Source organism: Pelobates fuscus, chromosome 2 (genome assembly GCF_036172605.1).
Source record: "Pelobates fuscus isolate aPelFus1 chromosome 2, aPelFus1.pri, whole genome shotgun sequence".
NCBI lineage: Eukaryota > Metazoa > Chordata > Amphibia > Anura > Pelobatidae > Pelobates > Pelobates fuscus.
Window position 1 is genome coordinate 277,966,323 of NC_086318.1, and position 15,286 is coordinate 277,981,608.

Consider the following 15,286-nt stretch of genomic DNA (forward strand, 5'->3'; position numbering starts at 1 on the left):
GGATGATGTTCTGGTCACACTCACCAACCCAAAGGAGTCCCTACCCCGACTGGTGACTCTCCTAGAGGAATACAGACATGTTTCGGGCTATACAATCAACTTAGAAAAATCGGTGGCCATGCCAATAGAAATGGACGCGGAGGGGATTAACAACATCAAAAACACCCACTCCCTCAAACTCACAAGAACTGACATTAAATACCTCGGTATCAAACTCACTGCGGACCCGGAGAAATTGTACAACGCCAATTACATGCCCACTATCCAAGCGCTCTGTCGTGATCTAGAAAAATGGCACGAAAAGCCAATATCCTGGATTGGCAGATTGCATGCAATCAAAATGACATTGCTTCCACGCCTACTGTTCCTGTTCCAGGCTCTGCCGATTAAAGTGACCAAACAAGACCTAATGACACTACAGAAACACATAGATAACTTTATCTGGGCACAGAAGAGACATAGGATAGCTAGACAGGTACTGTATCGACCGAAAACGAGGGGCGGGTTGGGTCTCCCAAACCTGTATCAATATTACTTGGCGGCTCAATTGGCCCAAATAATAGCATGGCATACACCGAAGGGCTCACACAGGTGGGTGGACCTAGAGACAAAACTAATGAACACGGATCTACCACAATTTTGGATATGGGTACCCAAACAAGACAGACCATCCCTGCGCACCACTTGCCCGGCGATCCTTAACTCTATACGGATATGGGATTTGACAGCCACCAAATATGCACTAAAACACACACCCTCACCGCTGAGTCCGTACCTACGGAATAAAGCATTTGAACCCGGGCTGAGCGCACGCGACTTTAGGGGGATAGAAAACACAGGAATGCAAAGATACGGACACATGTATGATGGCGACTCCTTCAGAACCTTTGACTCCCTAACAACAATGGCACCCCTAACAACCAAAGACGTCTTTCGATATGTACAACTACGAGACTTCGCCAAAAACCCTGAGATAAAAAAGCAGCCCAGACCCCAATGACATTCTATGAACAGCTATGTAACGCAGAAACAATTCAAAAGGGGTTAATTACGGCCATTTACTCGCAGCTCAGCGCCCCGGAAAAGGGAGCTAAAGATCCAAGATACATACACCAGTGGGAGGCGGACCTGGGGGGGGGGGGGCCTTAAAAGGCGAGGACTGGGTAGATATATGGGAAGCGACGACTAAGACGTTGATCTGTGTACTACACCAGGAACAATCCTATAAAATGCTTATGAGATGGTACACCACACCTGTTCAACTCCATAAAATGGGGAAAACCTCGACAGACACATGTTGGAAGGGATGCGGTGGCAAAGGCACCTTCGTCCACATGTGGTGGGAATGCCCTGAAGTAACCAAATACTGGAAGAGTATCCAGTCACTACTGACAGATGTACTAACACGACACATTGATTTAGACCTCTGGGCGATCCTATTGTCCCGACCAACAGACGGCCTCCCTAGGAAGGAACAACAACTTCTAAATAAACTCACACTGGCAGCAAGAAGAGCTCTTGCACATATGTGGCTGAAACCCACGGTTCCCACCGATAACGACGTAATAGTAAAAATCAAAGACACATATCTGATGGACAAACTCACAGCCCAAATTCCAGCTGAAGTGGTAGAGGTTAACACAGTAAAGGAGTTTAAGCATGCGTGGGATAGGCATAAGGCTATCCTAACTATAAGATAAGGTCAGGGACTAATGAAAGTATTTAGAAAACTGGGCAGACTAGATGGGCCGAATGGTTCTTATCTGCCGTCACATTCTATGTTTCTATGTTTCTATGTTTCTATAAATTAGAAACACGGTCATTCCAAAAAATCTGGCAACCCTGGAAAGTATATGCTAACGATTGACACCACATAGACTAGACAGGGTGAGTGGTCCGTACGGAGACCTAGACCCGCCAGGCGCCCTGACGAACAGCACGCCCCCCCCTCACTCCATCCCACAACCCCATCCAATCCCCCCCCCCACCTCCCATATTGCCAAACATACGGTGCACAGTACTGGACAACAAAACCGGCTCCTACGCCTACCTAGAACCACAGGTGAAACACACAGGGTAACCCAGTTAGGCAGCGAAAACAGGATGAAAAACACGTAGGAAAGCTAATGTTGTGAACGCTCACAATGGTAGAATGACCACCACACACACACGACCCGGCTAGAAGTCCCTTAGGGAATGACCCCAAAGGGGGGATGAACGCATCATAAGGGCCACCAACAACTTCATGGAGAATGTTCCCAACTGGGGAGTACACAACACGGACATAGATGAACATTACCCTAAGGGACGGACCTACACGACGTCCGCGGCCACTATAATACGAAATCAGTCCAGACGCAATAGCGAACACATAAGGAGCACAATAGCACAAACTGCTTTGAGTGTTAAACAGACGACCACAACGACTGTGAACCTGTCTGGCGGAATCTAGAACCGCACAAAGTTAACTGTTTTATATGCCACGCAGTCATGTTTTTGTTTATGTTTGACACATGGGCTCGAAATGCCCTAAGAAATTAAAAACTACACCGAGCGGCACATTAGAACTGATATACATTGTACAACTCCACTTATCTTCTGTAAAAAGAAATGTAATACATGTTGATGATCGGCCCCTGCATGGGCCACTAAACGTTACCAAGCCGCACTCAGTGTCAAAACAAAAATAAAGAATTTTAAAAAATAAATAAAATAAAAAAAACATGGCAACATTTAATTTTTTGTGTGTTATTCGTTTAAGCAGACTGTGATTGTCTATTGTTGTGACTTAGATGATGATCGGATTACATTTTATGACCAATTTGTGCAGAAATCTATATCATTCCAAAGGGTTCACATACTTTTTCTTGCAACTGTATGTAACATGATTGATAAGCCAAATTATTTGTTGTATTGATTTATAAATTATTTTACCATGGAGGGTACATTTAGATTTCTCTCAATTTCAAGTATGTCCTGGGTTTAGGTAAACTAGAAAAATGGTCAGAACTGTGACAACTGACATTTGATGTGGATAAGTGCAAGTGCATCTTGGGTGTAAAAACCAAATTGCAAAGTATAGAATACTTGATACAGTCCTAACCTCAACATCTGATTAAAGGGATTTAGGGATAGTTATTTCAGGTGACTTAAAGGTAGGCAGACAATGTAATGGAGTAGCAGGAAATGCTAGCAGAATGCTTGGTTGTATAGGGAGCAGTAGAAAGCGGGAAGTGCTCATGCCATTGTACAGAAGACTGGTGAGACCTCATTGACTATTGCACGCAGTACTGGAGACCGTATCTCCAGAAGGATATTGATATTTGGAGAGAGTTCAGAGAAGGGCTACTAAACTGGTTCATGGATTGCAGGATAAAACTTACAAGGAAAGGTTAAAGAATCTTAACATGTATAGCTTGGAGGAAAGACGAGACAGGGGGGATATGATAGAAACATTTAAATACATAAAGGGAATCAACACAGTAAAGGGGGAGACTATATTTAAAAGAAGAAAACCCACCAAAGCAATAGGACATAGTCTTAAATTAGAGGGACAAAAGTTTAAAAATAATATCCGGAAGTATTACTTTACTGAGAGGGTAGTGGATGCATGGAATAGCCTTCCAGCTGAAGTGGTAGAGGTTAACACCGTGAAGGAGTTTAAGCATGCGTGGGATAGGCATAAGGCTATCCTAGCTATAAGATAATGCCAGGGTCTAATGAGAGTATTTAGAAAATTGGGCAGACTAGATTGTCTGAATGGTTCTTATCTGCCATCACATTCTATGTTTCTATGTTTCTGCTAGATTATTTATTACTGTGTAATGCTGTCCATGGTTTTGCACATCTTTTCTTGACATGCATACATTTTTATTACTAAACATTGCAATATATTTAGTGTACTCGCTCCCAACCACCCCCGAAAGTATTAAAAAAAAACAGCGAAACGATGGAAATGGACAAACTATCAGCCCTTGCGCACGACACCTCACAATCTTACCACAAAATATGGGACCCCTGGATCATTGGGACCACACTGGCACCCTAGGTCCCCCAGAGACCCTGATGCCCCCACCCACCAGAACCCATATCCCAATATGGATCCCCCCTCCCCCTTTTTTTTCTTTTCTCTCTCTCTTTCGTCTTTCTCTACAAATTTCTTTGCTCTCTCTTTTCTCCCTCTTGTCCCCCCCCCTCTCCGACCAGAACCAACACGCACCTACAGAGACTGCCCCACTAAACAAATAGACTTGCGTACCCGGACCTCCGGGGGCAGGCCCCTCCGCCAGATACACAGAACAGAGGGAGTCGCATGCGCCCTACCCGAGGTAACGGACACACCACCCCTCCGCAAAGAGACCCCACTGCTCAAGAACCGAAAACCGCACTGCAGACCTCCCAGAAAAACCCCACAACCTACCTCCCAACCCACCAGATCCCAGCAGAACCTCACGACTAAAACTCACGAGGAAAGAACCTCGTACCAGCGACACTACCCCACACAAAGGAAGACACACACTATCACACAACCCACAACACATACACCCAACAGTTTCACCCTGTACACGGAACCCAAATTCCAAGTTACATATCAACCCCAAGCTACACCTCACCCAATACCCCCCTCTGACACACACGACGATTGGAAGCCCAAGTACAGGCACCTAAAAACCCTGCACACAAAAATCCATAGCAACGAACCTCCTGCATCGCACCCAACAGATCAAACCCACCACAAACAAACAGTAAGGTCACATACACCAGGATGGCATAAGGGCTAGAGGTCAAGACCTCTACACGGCATGTGCACCCTAACAAAGGTTAACCTGTATAGAATTTCACTGTAATGTGTACAATAGGCTCAACATAGCTACGAAAAAAAATGAAGAAATTTACTGTTTGATACCTCCCTTCCTTTCTGTAACCCCATCCCTTGTTTCACAAAAAATGAAATAAATAAAGAATTAAAAAATATATATACATATATATTTAGTGTATTTCACTTTTAACATCACAAACTCATTATATATTACAACAGAGCTACTCCATTCAACGAACACATTGTAGTACTTCAATACCTGTCTAACATGGGATGTTAATGGTATTTGATTGAATATGTTTTATTAAAAGGGATAGTTGACCGAAACAGTGCAATTAGAAATGCTTGGTTTGAACAATCAATGAAAACTTACAGAAATTCTGGTGTAAAGTATTATATACTTCACTGTAACTGAAATAGTTCTGGTACATATATAATTTTCTTAGTTACATGCTCATTGTTCTCATATAAATATGTTTTTCTTGATAAATACTATTAATTGTTTTCCCACCTTATTTGGTTCCTCCTTCAGGTGTCATCATTAAAAGAAAGAGAGGAGAGATTCCTTGTCCTTTAGCAGTGGAAGCATTTGCTGCACATCTCAGTTATATCTGTAAATATGATGATAAATATAGCAAGTAAGTAATACAGGAAAAAAGATGCAAATGCATTGAATTATTTCTTCTGCTGACATAAAATCCCTTGTTAATTCTAATCAGAATCCTAACCGTGATCCTAATCATAATACTATTTATATGGTTAGGAGTGGAGGTGGGATAAAGATTAGGGTTAGGATAAGATTTAAAGGGACACTCCAGGCACCCAGACCACCTCTGCCCATTGGAGTGGTCTGGGTGCCAACTCCCACAACCCTTAACCCTGCAAGTGTAATTATTGCAGTTTTTATAAGTCCTCCTCTAGTGGCTTTCTATCAGACTAAAGCCACTAGAGGGACTTCCGTGTTCTTAGAACAAGAAAAGTTATTTTCCTTTGATACGTTATTATTATACTGTGGTGGTTGTTCAGATCTCCCAATTCCTTAGGGTGGGAGAGATGATAAAAACTCTAAAGTATAAACCTTTTATATTATTAATTGTGTGTAAATAATCACAAAGGAACACACACATTCAAGAACTAATATACCTAGCTCTGGTTCAGTTTGCTGCAGGGTCCGTTCAGGCAACCATTTCCCTTCTTGTTATCTTCCCAGTCAGTTCTATGGGGTAATTTAAAAGGGTATATACATAGTGTAGTACTGTAATATGATGTTAACTTTTAAAATATAAAACAGGGTACTCACAAGTGTGGAGCCTCTAGATAGGGCTCACTTTATGCATGTTATGTGACTGAGGGTCACACTACCTTCTTTGGGTAAATCAGGAATCGAAAAGTATAGTTGCTGCCCAATGTGCAATTTTTTTTTTTATTTAAACATCAATTATTAAAAATACGTTTAAAATGCTTTGTATGTAGTAATGTAGTCCAGAACACGTTTGACCCATGGCTTCATCAGCTGGATTCATAAACACTCTGTTCCGGTTTCCTTAATAGGGGAATAATTGGGCTCAGATGCGAGCAATCTCCTACCTTTCCAGAAGTGCATCGCTTTCCAATCCTCTATTTCATCATCCTATCTTCTTAGTGTTGTTCCGAGACTGGGTGCATGCAGAATCCCACAGAACAGGGACAGCGTTACGTTCCAAGCCTCTATCTTCCCTTTTTCCGGATTATTTTGTGATATGGAGGTTGTAGTCACTATTCCTCCATCGCGTCACTTCTGGAAGTTCTGTAAGGTATTATGAGAGTTCTTCCGTTGTGTATTTGTTTCCATAGTTATGCATTATTAGCAATGGTAGAAATTTTTATTGATACATATTTATGTATCTATTAAAATTTCTCCCATTACGAATAATCATCACAGACTCATAGGATGATGAAATAGAGGCTTGGAAAGTGATGCACTTCTGGAAAGTTGTGTTATTGTAACTATTGTATGAATATTGCAAAAAATTCAACATATATATATATATATATATATATATATACACAACTTGCCCGGCGAGAACCCTGCAATCCTGGGTGGCAGTCCAGGGATTGCAGACAAGCGGATCTGAGCCATTCACGCTGCAGATAATTACAACCCACACAAGATGTCGTAAACCGCATGTTCATCTATTATTGATTTTCAAAATATAAATACATACATTATTCATTATCATATATTATATCAAGGTTACATATATGGACATACAGAGTGAAGATAACTACATCACTTGAATTACCTAAATGCAGTGTAGGAGGGCAGGGCCATATAAAGGACAGGAGAATATTATATACTCAACTCATCTCAGGGTCTCAACTGCCCTTTATCACGTCGCTCCTAAGATCTTTAACCAGTTGTCCAAAATACAGTATTTCTTTTGATTAATACAAAAAATTAGAGGCGATTTCTCATTCCATTTTACATTGGAATTTGACACACTCTTTAATTTGTTGCCACAATTCAACCTAAGAAGTTTTCCAATTTATGGCAGTAGAGCTTTTAAAGGCCATGAAAATATGGATCAAAACCCATCTTTTGCTTTTCGGTAGAGATGGTAAATTCAGATGTAATATTGCTATCTCTTACGTCCATACCCAGTTCAATCCTAGGAATTTGATATATTCCAAAACGGTTTCCCACGCAGATTTAAGTAGAGGACATTCCCATCATATTTGTAGTTCATCGGCTATGCCAGCGCCCCATCTCCAGCAGAAATATCTATCCTGGGAGTACATTTTCTTTAATTTAAATTAAAATTAGCTGATATTTAGGGTCTTGCAATGGGTTTCCATTATATTAAGGCAATGTATTGATGAGTATACTGTTTGTAATGCAGCATACCACTCTGGGATATTGTGGCGAAAGTAACCTCGCCACTGGTACTTGGAGGGGCCAGCCTCTTGCCCCAGGATTATGGGCCCTGCAAAAGACATGTTAAAAAGTGACTTCCATGGAAAAACCAAACAACTGAACCAATCTGGGTGATTTTTGGATATGTTGGTCACACAGATCAGGGCTATCAGAGGATGTGACTCTTGTGGGGTTTCCATGGATCTTGGGGGTACTTTTGGGGTGTTTGTAAATTGTGTGTTTTCCTGTACCTGGAGATAATAAATTATCTCTCAGACACAGAGGAGGAGTATGTTGAATGTATTGCTCGTCTGTGCCTCTTCCCCTACCCCTTGGTCCTGTCTTATTGTTTCCCCAGCAGGGCGTTGTCCCAGGGACACTGCCAGACCAGTTTAACCCCTTAAGGACCAAACATCTGGAATAAAAGGGAATCATGACATGTCACACATGTCATGTGTCCTTAAGGCGTTAAACTAGCTGCTTTGTCCCTCCTCAATCTCCCATCAGCCCTTGCTATAGTCTGACCCCACCCTTCCTTGTACTATCGTAATCTAAATAACCTATTGTATGTAAATGAGGCTGTTGGGGGTTTAAAATGTGTGTATAAATTGTAAGTGCTGGCTTCCATTAAAAAGATCTCCTTGACCCCTTCTTGAAGCCTTGGCTCATGTTTGGGGGATGGGATAACTACACTCTTGGTGATTGCTATAATCACAATACTCCCCTGAGTATAAGCTCTTGTAAGAGCTTGTTCCTGCTACGCTCTCTGGATTAGGAGAGGTCTACCCACTGGAAGCTGGATCCTGGTCTTGGGTCCAGGGTGGGTGGAGGACGGCGAGAACCTAGCACAGCTGCATCGCTGGAAGTAGTGTCTGCAGTGCTTATGGTGTCTAATGGAGTGCTTGGAGTCCTCGGCAAGCACTAGGAGCATCAATTGGCAGATGTACTCGGTCAGAGTGCCAGCTTTCCGTCACAGATATTAATTTATTTTTTGAGATCTCTTGTCCACCTATCTTTTGCCTTGGGGATAGTGACACCCTTAATAGCTTGTATTATAACTATACAATTTGAAACGTAATTTTCCACGTTCAATAATATTGTTTAGTTTGTCCACTATTTCATTTAATTATTTTCTATATAATGAGGTATTTAAATAACTTTTTTTTTTGTAATTCTTTATTTTTCAAGTGGCATAACAGACAATCACATGAATGTCGTGTAGAGGTAATGCATGGGCTTGTGCAAAAGCCAAAGTTCAAACAATTCAATAGTACAACGTTATATAGAAAAGTTTATACAGAAAAAGAAAAGGATTGTTGTCTGGTGGAACGACATTAGTTACTTTCCTTGCAGTTCTGTCCTGTCAAAGTTTTATACAATTATACATAGCTAATTAAGTTTGGATGCAATTGTAAGTAGCATTGGAACAGCAAAAAGGGTAGAAATTGCAGGCTTGATATAAAAATAAAAATAAGAACAAAAAGTAAAAACAATAATAATAAGGATTTATCAAGTCATTGATAACTTTGTGGGTAAGGTGTGATGGAGAGACTCCATTTATTGGAGTTCTCGGTAGGGCTGTAGGGGGGGTCGGGGGGGGGATCGGCGTCCCTGACCTTCATAGTGTGTGGCCTTTTGGTGTTGTGCCTGTTTCCTCGTTTCTTTCGTAAATTTGATTGTGGTTGTGGGCCCCATGGGCTATTTGCGGGTATATATCTGTTTTCTTGATTGGTTACGTGTCTTATAATTCTGCGGTCGGTTCAGTCCTTCCTTCCAGTCGGGATTAATGGGTTGGGTTCGTGTTGGGGTTCTTCTTTTTTACTTTTTGTTTTATTTTGGGGGGGGGAAGTGTGGTTTCGGTTTGGTTTGTGGGTCGTGCTGCTCGGTCTTGGTAATCTCGGAGTCTTAGTGTCTCAAGTGGCTGTGGTGGGTTCCATGAGCCATAGGTCCCAGATTTTATTACAATGTGTTGTGGTGTCGTGAATGAGTGCGGATAAACTATCCATCGACCTAGCTTCCTTCATTTTTTTCTTTATGTCGATGATTGATGGGACTGTGGGCGAGCCCCAGTGGGTGGCAATGGCCCTTCTAGTGGCCAGGGCTAGTTTGTTTAGGAGTTTGTTGTGAGCTCGTGGTGTGTTTTCTAGCGGTCTAGATAGCAGCCATAGCCACGGATCCCTTGGGATGGAGTCGTGTAGGACTCTCAAGGCCAGGGCCACTATTTCCGTCCAAATTTGTGTTATGTGTGGGCATTCCCACCATAGGTGGTAGTATGTCCCCTTTTGACCGCACCCTTTCCAGCATCTATCCGAAGTGGAAAGTCCCATTTGCTTGAGGTACCAGCGCATAAGGGTTTTATATGCCTGCTCCTTGTGGGTCACGCATATCGTTACCGTTGCTGTTGCTTCCCAGATTGCGGACCAGTCTGTGGGGTCGGTGGGGGGTCCCAAGTCCCGTTCCCATGCTGAGACATACCCTAACGGTTGGGTTTTTGTCACTTTGAGCAGTTGGGTATATGTTGTAGAGATCTGGCTTTTTTGTATTGGGGCATGGATGCATGATCTTTCGAAGGTGGTGAGGGGTGTAAGCCCGGCTTGTTTATATGTAGGGGTTTCCAGCAGGTTTTTAATTTGCAGATATCGGAAGAAGTCGTGCGTGGTGAGTGGTCTAGTTTGTGGTAGGTCCGTGAACGCAATGATTTTTTGGTTCTGGAAAAATTGATATGTCCTGATTAGGTCATTGTCTTCGTAGTGTGCGATGTCTTTTGGGTTCATGCCTGGTGTGAAGTGTTCATTATTCAGGATTGGTGTTAGGGGTGAGGGGTCTGACGTGAGTGCATGTTTAATGGAGAGTTTATTCCAGAGATTTATGGAAGTGTCGAGTGCCGGTGTGGTTTGTGGGAGTTGTGGTCTTGCTCGTTTTGGTACCCAGATATAGAGGGAGGGGAAATCTTGGCCAAACAAGTCATGTTCGAGGTCTGCCCATCGTTTTAACCCTATAGGGGCATGGAGTGCTTGAATCTGCGCTAGCTGTGCTGCGTGGAAGTAGTGGAGGAAGTGGGGTAGACCAAGGCCCCCCGATCTTGTCGGGTGCCCCTCCTTATCCTAGCACGCCTGTTGGCCCATATTGGTCAATTTGTGTTTGTAGTTGTTTAAAGTCTTTGGTTGCTACTTGAACCGGTAGGGTTTGGTATAGGTATAAAAATCTCGGTAAGAGATTCATTTTTATGCATGCTACCCTCCCTATCCAGGAGATAGAGTGGGATTCCCAAGTTTTAAGGTCAGTCTTCGCTCTTTGTAATAGGGGGAGTAGTTGAGTCGGTATGTCTGCTGGTAGGTCGACACCCAGGTAGTGTATGTGCGTGGGGTTGAAGTGAAATGGGTAGTCAGTTTTTAGTGCGTCGAGGTCCTCTTGAAGGATTTGTATTGGCAGCGCTTCAGTTTTATCCAGGTTGAGGCGGTAGCCTGAAACCTGAGAGTAATCGTTTATAGTACGTAACAATGGGGGGAGTGAGTTAGTGGGATCCGTAATGGTAAGGAGTAGGTCATCCGCATACCCCGCTACTTTATATTCTTCTTTTCTAACATGTACTCCCGCTATTGTTGGGTCCATACGTAGGGCTTGGAGTAGGGGTTCCAATGAGAGGGCAAACAGGAGTGGGGAGAGGGGGCAGCCCTGTCTCGTCCCATTAAAGATGCGGAATGAGGGAGGTTGGGCGTTCAGGATTAAAAGATTCGCCTCTGGTGCGGAGTATAGGATTTGGAGTGCATTTAGGATTGGGTCAGGGAACTGGAATTTGTGTAGGGTAGCGAAGAGAAAAGGCCATAGCAGTTGGTCAAATGCTTTTTCGGCATCGAGTGATAGGAAAAGGGTGGGGATTCGTCGTTGTGTAGTTACCCACAGAAGGTCAAAGGTCCGTCTGGTGTTATCATATGCCTGTCTGGAGGGTATGAAGCCAACCTGATCTGGGTGAATAAGTTTATGTACGTGGGGGTTTATCCTGTCCGCGAGTAGCTTCGTGAGTAATTTTATGTCTACGTTCAATAACGAAATCGGTCTGTAGTGGCTCGGGTCTAGGTGGGTTTTGTTTGGCTTGGGGAGAAGGCACACATTCGCTCTTAGGATGTCAGGGGGTATGGGGTTTCCCTGTAGTATTGAATTAAACAGGTTGCAGAGGTGCGGGAGGAGTGTGACTGGGAATGTCTTGTAGTATAGTCCCGTGAAGCCGTCTGGTCCTGGGCTCTTATTAGGTTTAGTGTTTTTGATGGCTTTGGCGATTTCTTCGATGGTGATTGGTTCGCTTATTTTAGAGATGGCTTCTGTCTTTAGGGCCGGTAAGGGTATTTTCCGTAGGTATGCGTCTATTGATTGTCTGGTCTCTTCAGGATGTTGTCGCATTGTGGGACTATGGTCATACAGAGTGGAAAAGTATTTTTGGAAGACCTCGCCAATTTTTGTTGGTGTGTAGTGTTTGGTGCTGTCTGGTGCTTGTATCATGTCTATTCGTTTATAGTCTGTCCTGTGTTTTAACTTTCGGGCTAGTAAGGTGTCGGCTTTATTCGATTTTTCGTAATAGGTCTGTTTTGTCCATTGCATGGCTTTGGCCGCGTCTCTAGTCATGAAGTCTTTAATTTTGTTTCGGCATTTTCGTGAGAATGTCTTGTGTGGGGTTTTGTTTATGGCTTGTTTCTAGGCTCCTAAGGTCTGTGAGAGATTTCGCGAGGTCGGCTAGTTGAGTCTTTTTTTTGGTGAGATGCTAGGCTTATTATTTTGCCTCTTATGACTGCCTTATGGGCTGCCCACAGTATGCCTGGTGAGGGTGCTGAGGGCGTGTTTAGCGTAAAGTAGTTTGTTAACTCAGTACGTATCGCTTCTGTCGACAGTGGGTTGTGTAGTAGAGTGGGGTTAAGTTTCCAGGACCACGGTCTGGCTACGTCGGGGACCTTGATTGTTATTGTGATGTCTGCATGGTCTGACCATGTGATGTTGCCTATGTTGGCCGTTTGGATCATATGAGTGAGGGAGGGTGAAGTCAGGAAGAGGTTGATGCGGGAGTACGAGTTATGTGGGTGGGAATAAAATGTGTAATCCCTAGTAGTCGGGTGGAGTATCCGCCATATGTCTACCAGTCTCTGTCGTAGCACGAAGTCTTGTAAAAGTTTGTCTATTTTGGGCGTGGGGTTTGGGAGTTTTCTTGATCTGTGCCTGTCTATTGATGGCGCCAGCGTGGCGTTGCAGTCTCCGCCTATAATTTTAAGGTGGCCTGGAGTTAGTGCTAGGTGGGCTTGGAACGATTCCCAGAACATTTTATCCGGGGTGGTTGGGGCGTATAGTGAGGTGACGGCATATTGGTTGTGACCTGCCTGTCCGGTGATTGTGATAAACCTGCCTTGTGGGTCTTTTATGACTTGTTTAGTGCTAAGTGGGCAGGTTTTCCGCATCAGGATAGCTACTCCGTTTTGTTTAGTGGTAGGGGAGTTTGCCGTATTCCATGTAGTGTCGGCTAGTTAGAGGGAAAGGTTTGGCTTGCGTAAAATGGGTTTCTTGCAATAGGATTATATCTGCATTTGAGCGGTTTGCCCATCTCATTAGTCGGTGCCTTTTTGCTGGGTTGTTAAGGCCCTTGCAATTAATGGAAATGCATGTCAATTTGGTGCTCATATTCTCCGGTCGTGTTTTTTTTTGGGTGGGTCTGTTCTGGTGGTGTCTGTGGTGTGTGGTGGCCGAGTGGCTCGGTAGGTATGTGGGGGTATTGGGAGGGGAGATGTGAGTAGGACTGGCTTGGAAGGATCGTCCGTGTGCTAGTCAGCTGGTGGCTTGACGTGTGAGTGAGTCCTTGGGTGCGGGGGGGTCAGGGGTTCGCCTCTTAGTTGGGGTAAGGGGGGGTTTGGGTTTTTTCCCCTGGTCTTATACCTAGGTTGCCAGGCCTGACGGGGGCGGAGGTTGAGAGGGTATAGGTACCTGCGGGTGGGTCCTAATCTTTGTCCCTCTTGGGTGGTCTGGTGCCCCAGTGGTGGGGGGCGGGTGTGGTCGTCTAGTAGGGGGGGTTCTGTGGTTAGGGTGTATGTGGTGAGTCGGAGCTATCTGGAGGGGAGATAGGCCTCTACTCCCGTCCTCTCCGAGCCATGTGTGTTTTACCTCAATTGTGGTGTTTGGTCGGGTCGCTAGGTCTCGAGTGCTGAGTGTCACTGAGGGGGGTGGGCTTGATAGGGCCCGAGACAAAGAGGCGTGGAGGCTGTCTGAGATCTGTAAAGAGAATACGTTTGTTATTAGTTGCCGCTAACTTTTGTAGAGTGTTCCCAGATCAGGGAAAACCTGTGTCGGCAGGGGCCATGGGGCTGTCTGAATGGTTTCAGGGGTGTCTCTTAATAGCGAGCCATGTGTGTAAGGTTGGCTGTTCTGCCTCTGAATATTAGTAAATTTGGGGGACAGTTAGGTGTTGGGGAGGACGCCCTTATTTGTTCATGTAAAACAAGGTAGACATTAATAGTGGCCGCTTGGTAGCAATAGGATTATACATTGTGTCTTAGGTGCCTTAAGGTTGTGTAATACATTTTTATTTTTTTCCGTTTTATAAATATATATACATTCCCCTGTTTGGTGTGTTTTGTTGCTCTTCGTGGGGCCTGATGGCCTTGTAGACCAATTTCATAGTTGGGCACTCAATAGTCCCCCTATGTGAGCTGTCTTTTTAGCCCCATTTCACCCCTGTGGGTGGGCCCTGTGCACTCGCGGCAGTGTGGGAACAGTGCTAACCAGCATTAATTTCGTAAGATAATGGGGCAGTGTGAGTATGGCAGCTCAAGGTATGGCAGCTCAATGCTTAATAAGTTACTATCAGTTTACATTAACCGTATTGGGAGTCTGGTAACTGTGTGGGCCTGGGCCTAGGGAAGGTCTATTCGCCGTGTCAGCGGGTTGGACCTGTACCTTTTAGTTAAGTAGTGCGCAGCCCAGGCTTGGTAACTATGTCCATCATGCCCTTGCCTTTATAGCGGCGAATTGCAGTAATAGGAAAGGCCAAAGTAACCTTGTGGTGGGTTGGTTTAGGCCCTGACCGTTAGCATTGAGTAAACTTTACTTAGGGTCTCCAGTGCATGACCTTACTCCATATCTATTTCGATAAAATAACAGTAACGTGTGTGAACATTAAAACATTAAAACATTACAGTGCATGCAGGCCTGAGCAGTGTGGGAACATTGCCAACCAGCTAATTTCCGTAACATGTTAAGGCAGCGTAAGCATTCCAGGTTTAGCAACCCATTGCAATTGAAGTGTCTAGCGGTTTTTGTTAGGCAAATTGGGGGTCCGATAGCTGCGTGGGCCTAAGCATAGGGAGGGGCTGTTCGCCGTGTCGGCGGATTGGACCTGTACCTTCTAATTAAGTGGTAGTGTGTGGCCTGAGCTTTATAGCAGAGCCGATCAGTGCTCCGCCACTATAGTGGTAAGCTTCAGCAATAGGGAGGTTCTAGGGAGCTTTGTGGTGAGGCGGTTTAGGCCCTGTCCTATATCAGAGAGTGAATTTTACATAGGGTTGCCATTCTGTGACCGTAAGCCATCTTTAAGTTAATAT

General features: G+C 44.2%; 1 protein-coding gene across 1 annotated transcript in view; it reads left to right on the plus strand.

The window, feature by feature from the left end:
- PGBD5 (piggyBac transposable element derived 5) overlaps positions 1-15,286 on the plus strand; it is a 483,316-nt gene that overhangs the window by 455,459 nt on the left and 12,571 nt on the right. The window contains exon 6 of the mRNA XM_063443400.1: positions 5,352-5,457. Coding sequence (XP_063299470.1) covers positions 5,352-5,457 — 106 coding nt within the window. The remainder of the gene's footprint in view (positions 1-5,351; positions 5,458-15,286) is intronic.